Source organism: Aspergillus nomiae (assembly GCF_001204775.2).
Source record: "Aspergillus nomiae NRRL 13137 chromosome Unknown contig00754, whole genome shotgun sequence".
In the NCBI taxonomy this organism is placed as follows: Eukaryota; Fungi; Ascomycota; class Eurotiomycetes; order Eurotiales; family Aspergillaceae; genus Aspergillus; species Aspergillus nomiae.
In genome coordinates, this window is record NW_015378809.1 from 1 (window position 1) to 4,776 (window position 4,776).

At 48.5% G+C, this 4,776-nt stretch overlaps 1 protein-coding gene across 1 annotated transcript; it reads right to left on the bottom strand.

Moving 5' to 3' along the window:
• Positions 1-1,208: 1,208 nt before the first annotated feature.
• Positions 1,209-4,565, bottom strand: ANOM_011811 (Rho family guanine nucleotide exchange factor CDC24; the record flags this gene model as incomplete). The annotated part of the gene is made up of 4 exons (XM_015557067.1): positions 1,209-2,548; positions 2,607-2,793; positions 3,048-3,296; positions 3,360-4,565. Coding segments are annotated over 4 exons (2,982 nt in total), but the record flags the coding sequence as incomplete, so codon positions are not given.
• Positions 4,566-4,776: the final 211 nt, after the last annotated feature.

The window sequence follows — 4,776 nt, forward strand, 5'->3', positions numbered from 1 at the left end:
CAATGATAGAAAGGAAGGGTGAAATTATATCCCGCACTTGCCAATCCCTCAATATAGAACAAATACTAATCCCAAGACCCGTTGGGCTCCTATTCGCCTCTGGAGGGTCGATCACCGTCAGCCCTGAACGCGCACCACTTGAACAAAGATTGGAAATGCCTCATGAACAAACAGTATTGCCCCTTATGCCGTGGTTACTGTTACTATTATTATTCCCTGCTTACTTCCAGCCTTCAACGGAAGAGGTATCGGCACGGAAGTCCGTTTCGATCGGATCTGAAAAAGCGGTCGAGGTGCCGACGGTCTGGATTGGGTCCCGACCAGAGCAGTAGAAGCCGGTGGGGCTCCTTCGGATTCCATCCGATGGGTGGCTATAGGTACTCCTTATAGTATCTAGTTACCTTAACAGAGTACTTATGTACGATAGAACGGAGAGTGCTTGCCTCACTTGTCCTGGGGAAATTAACTCATAGAATTAAACAATTCGCCTAGTCTATACCAGCCCACCCAACCCGAGCCGAAACACACAAAGCCCAACACAAAATAGCGCTCAAACTCGCGACCAAGTAAGTCTAACAGAAGTGCCAGCCTTGGAAATACAAGTTCACTATACATCTCATCTCTTATAAACTGGAAATTGGTCTGTTCGACGGAACAGCGGTATACGTACATCATGCAGTCATTGCCCGCGGATAGGGACGGAAGGGGCCCGAACAAGAATAAACAAAAGTCAGTCGTCATAAGCATCTCACCCGACAAAAGAGCTCCGGATAAAATGCACATGGTCAAGGTGAAGATAAACATAAATCGGCTTCCGGTAAAACACCCCAAAGAGGTTGGAATAAAGGAAGAAAAACGAAGAGAATAGAAAGAGAAAGAGAGAAAACGGAGAAACAAAGTACGAAGGAAAAACGAAACCAGCCCTTTCTCTTCCCCTTTGTTCGTGGATGAAACAATGGCTCCTTAATAGTCTCAAGCCAATCCAGTTGGAAATGAGCTGTAGAGAACCTGATGACAACGCCGGCAACTTCTTAAATAGACGCCCCTTCTTTTCCTTCCATCTCCGTAGACAACCAGAGCGAAAGGGGGAATTCAAAACAGCAAAACAAAAGGCGAAAAATAATAATAAGTAAAATGAAGAAGATGAGAAGAGAAAAAGAGTATAGTAACAACATGGTAATGAGCGCGCCACCTCGGTTATATTGCGTTTAGTTCTCGACTGCTTGGCAATAGAGTTGAATCTCTCCAACTTGACCTCTGGAAAGCATATCACGGTGTTGCTCCCGCCATTCCATGAACGCCAATTGGACGGCCTCGTCGCTGTCAATGGTGACGAAATCTCCGTCCTCATCGCGGTAGCGTAACCTGACCGACTTGCTGCCTATGGATAGATTGGTGAACCGGGCCAATTTCGCATCTACTCGGTCTGTGAGGGAGCGGAACATGATGTTGCTGGCAATCACTAGAGTGACATAGTTATCATCGAAATTAACCTTCGCTTTAAGTTGGGTCGGCATGAGAGGTTCCTCCTCTGGTTCTTGGCTCAGCGGGGATGTGGGCTGATCTGACACAGGCTGATTCATTCGAGATTCAGAGTACTGGGGCTCATGGAAATGCGTGGGTTGTCCGTTGGGAACATTTCCGTTTCGGCTAGGTAGAGTGGTGTTGGTTGGTGAATTGGCTTGACTTCTATTAACAGGCGCCTTCATGCTAGCCATATGAGCAGGGATCGGTGGAACGGGCACGTTGTCGACCGTCTGCATTGTGTGTGCGCCCATGTACCGACGCGATTCAGGGTTGTGGTGGTGTATATCCGGGCTACTCGCAGAACGCATCCGCTGAGCCATGCCATTAGAAGTGCCGGACATAGGAGGTAGTGAAGGGCGCTGAGCGCCTCGCCCATTAGGTGCACCGCTAAAGTAGGGATTCGAGTTCGAGCCATCTCTAGAAACCCCGCGAGATAATGCAGGCGCAGTATACCGATTGGGCTCTTCGTTCCATGTACTACTTGAAGTGGGCTGACGGCCGTACGAATAACCAGCAGTAGACTGCGAGCTTGACCTTGTGGATGGGGTTTCGGCAACAGGCGAAAAGTAAGAGTTAGCGTTTCGCTCGGCTGGCGACATACTACCACCAGGGAACTGTGTATGCACAGAAAGGTTCGGGTCTGGCATAGGGAAGCGAAACTTATTTGACAGGGGCGGGCCAGAACCACCACTACCACCGGTTGCGGATCGCGTCCGGAGACTAGTGCTTGATGCATTCCGACTCATAGGAAACTCGGAGAAGAAGCCTGCCTCCTTAGTGGCCTGTTCATCGCCATCATGTTCAAGGTACGGATTGGGCATGTTCGCCATATTCCTCATGTACGTAAATTCTGTCTCAGATGTACCGGTGTTCCGTGCGCTGCGGTGCTCTGCTTGAATTGCACGTTGGTTATCAATGTCCCTGTACCATTTGCGCATGGCATCTTCATTTTGGTAGCGTATGATGAAGTTGTCCACTACGCCCGGATCACCTTTCCAAAAGATTTGAATACGATAAGAACCTGTGAAACAGTGTCAACCCAGCACAAGTCTTCTTGAGAACCCAAGGCAGCCCCATACCTGGCTTCTGATAACAAGCTATATCCGTCACGTTTGCCATGTAAATGCGACCCTTAAGCTGCAAACGTGGTTTCCCTCTCACAGTAGTAGATGGCTTATCTTTACCGACCATCAATTTCGTTTTCTGTTTGTTTGGATTGATATCTTTGCAGCAAAGGAGGATGCGCTCAAAAAGGTAGATGTGGTACTAGACTCGGAAGGAAAAGTCAGTAATCATGTGCTCCACAGTGGAATCTTTTCCACTCTTAAGCCCCAGAAGATGTGCAAGGTTATGTTTAGGCACATGGGCCTGACCGGATGATGAGGGGCGAGGCGTTCTGATCTGTGGGCATGGATGTAGCCATTTTATCGGCCAGAAGCAGTCATAGTAGAGCAGCATGGGCAGGATGGATAGAGTTCATGGGTCGGAAATATCAAAACAGTGTCTAGGCGGGAACAAACCTCTCTTTCTGAATCCTTGCCATTGTCTCCCTTCAAAACAGTGAATGTACCGAACCGAAGCAAGTCACCAAACGATTCTATTTTCAGCGATTTCCAATCGTCTACTCGTTCGTCTAGCTCTGTGAATGCCGAAGCCAGGTGTTCTTTGTCAATAGCATCGTTTGCAGAATCAAGGACAGATTGAATAGAGTCGATGGCACGGGTAATATCCGTCTGCAGCTCTGGGTTTTCAGTCTGCTTGCGCAGTTCCTGGGAAACAAATTTAGCACGTCGCGACCGACGATGGCTCTGAGAATGACATAAAATACTCACGGAAAGCATCAAAGGATATTTGGTGAGCCGCTGGAAAGGCTTGACAAAGAACCCGTTAAGCGTTGAGGGTTGGGCCACCATCTGCTTCAAATCAATAGTCCTCGGGGCTGTATGAATTCTGTCCCATTCCTTCAAGCAGACTTCGTCGCAACGCATTTGGTTTGCGATAAACGGTTCATACTGCCGGAAAGCATCTTCGTGTTGGATAAACAACTCGCCCCAGTTTTGCCTCTCTTCCGGCAAGGCATAATGTTGCTCAATCCGAATCAAGAATCGTTGGGCGAAATCAAGGAGATTGTTCAAATTCAAAAAGATCTGATGGCTAGGGTCGCCGGTAAGAGCCCCGGTCTCCTCCAACTCTTTCTTGAGTGCTTGTAGATTTTGAAGATGGTGAACATAGTCGCGCTCCGTCTCCAATAACTCCTTAAGAATATGCTCCCTCTTGGTAAGTTTCACAGTTCCTTTTTCCGGGACGCGCGATGAGACATCGGACGTTCGCTTCAGCTGACCCTGCATTTCTAGAATGTCCAACACACGGTTCACCATCTTGATCACTTTGATAAAACCAGTTGTACTCTCACCATACAAGTCGGTGATGAGGAAGCAGTCTTGTTGAGGAAAGCCCAGCTCTTTCAGAGATGCCTGTAGGAATTTGAAGGTGGCAGCCTTAGGACGTTTTGCTTCGGGGACCTTTTCAGGATCGACCTCGAGGACCTCTTCAGGGCTTGAGGCGTTGTAGATGGTCAACAAGGGGTACCCTTCCCGGAGGCAATTCCATAGCGACGCCACAGGGTCGGTATTTCCCTGTGCGAGATCCTCTTCATCCATCTCTCGTAAGTGCGATTCGAAGGTCGGGAGTTCCGCGAGGCGCTTCTTGAGATTGACGCAGCTTTGATAGATCGACTCACCGCCGCGGCGGTTGATGATATTGTCCTCGGCGATAGGACCGCTTGTCATGACTGCGGTCTCCGCCATTTCGACTGCCGGTCGACTGGGACCGTGCGGGGAAACACCGACAGCTGTATGGGGAAGATGGTTCAAATCTGCGCAGCAGACCAACGAAGGAAGCGAGTGGACAGAGACGATAGATGTGGTTGTACAAGAATCACGTCGAGCATGGATTACGGACTGCGAGCCGGTGGACCGATGCGGGATGGATGGCGCAAGCGAGCAGCTAAGGAGTGAGTGGAGATAGTGGTACGTTAACTATCCCTAAAGCTGAGTCAAACGACGGTTCCGTGTCTCGACCTTCAGTAGGTTTGGTTTTAGAAAAACGAAAAAAAAGAAAAAGGTCAAATGTATAAATACCCTAGTCTAAGAGGATCGAGCGATTGTCTGTTCTTTTCTAAATTTTCTTTTGTATTTCTTTTTTTGCTTTTTTTTGACCTTCTTTTTTTTCACCCAAAGGTCAAAATTT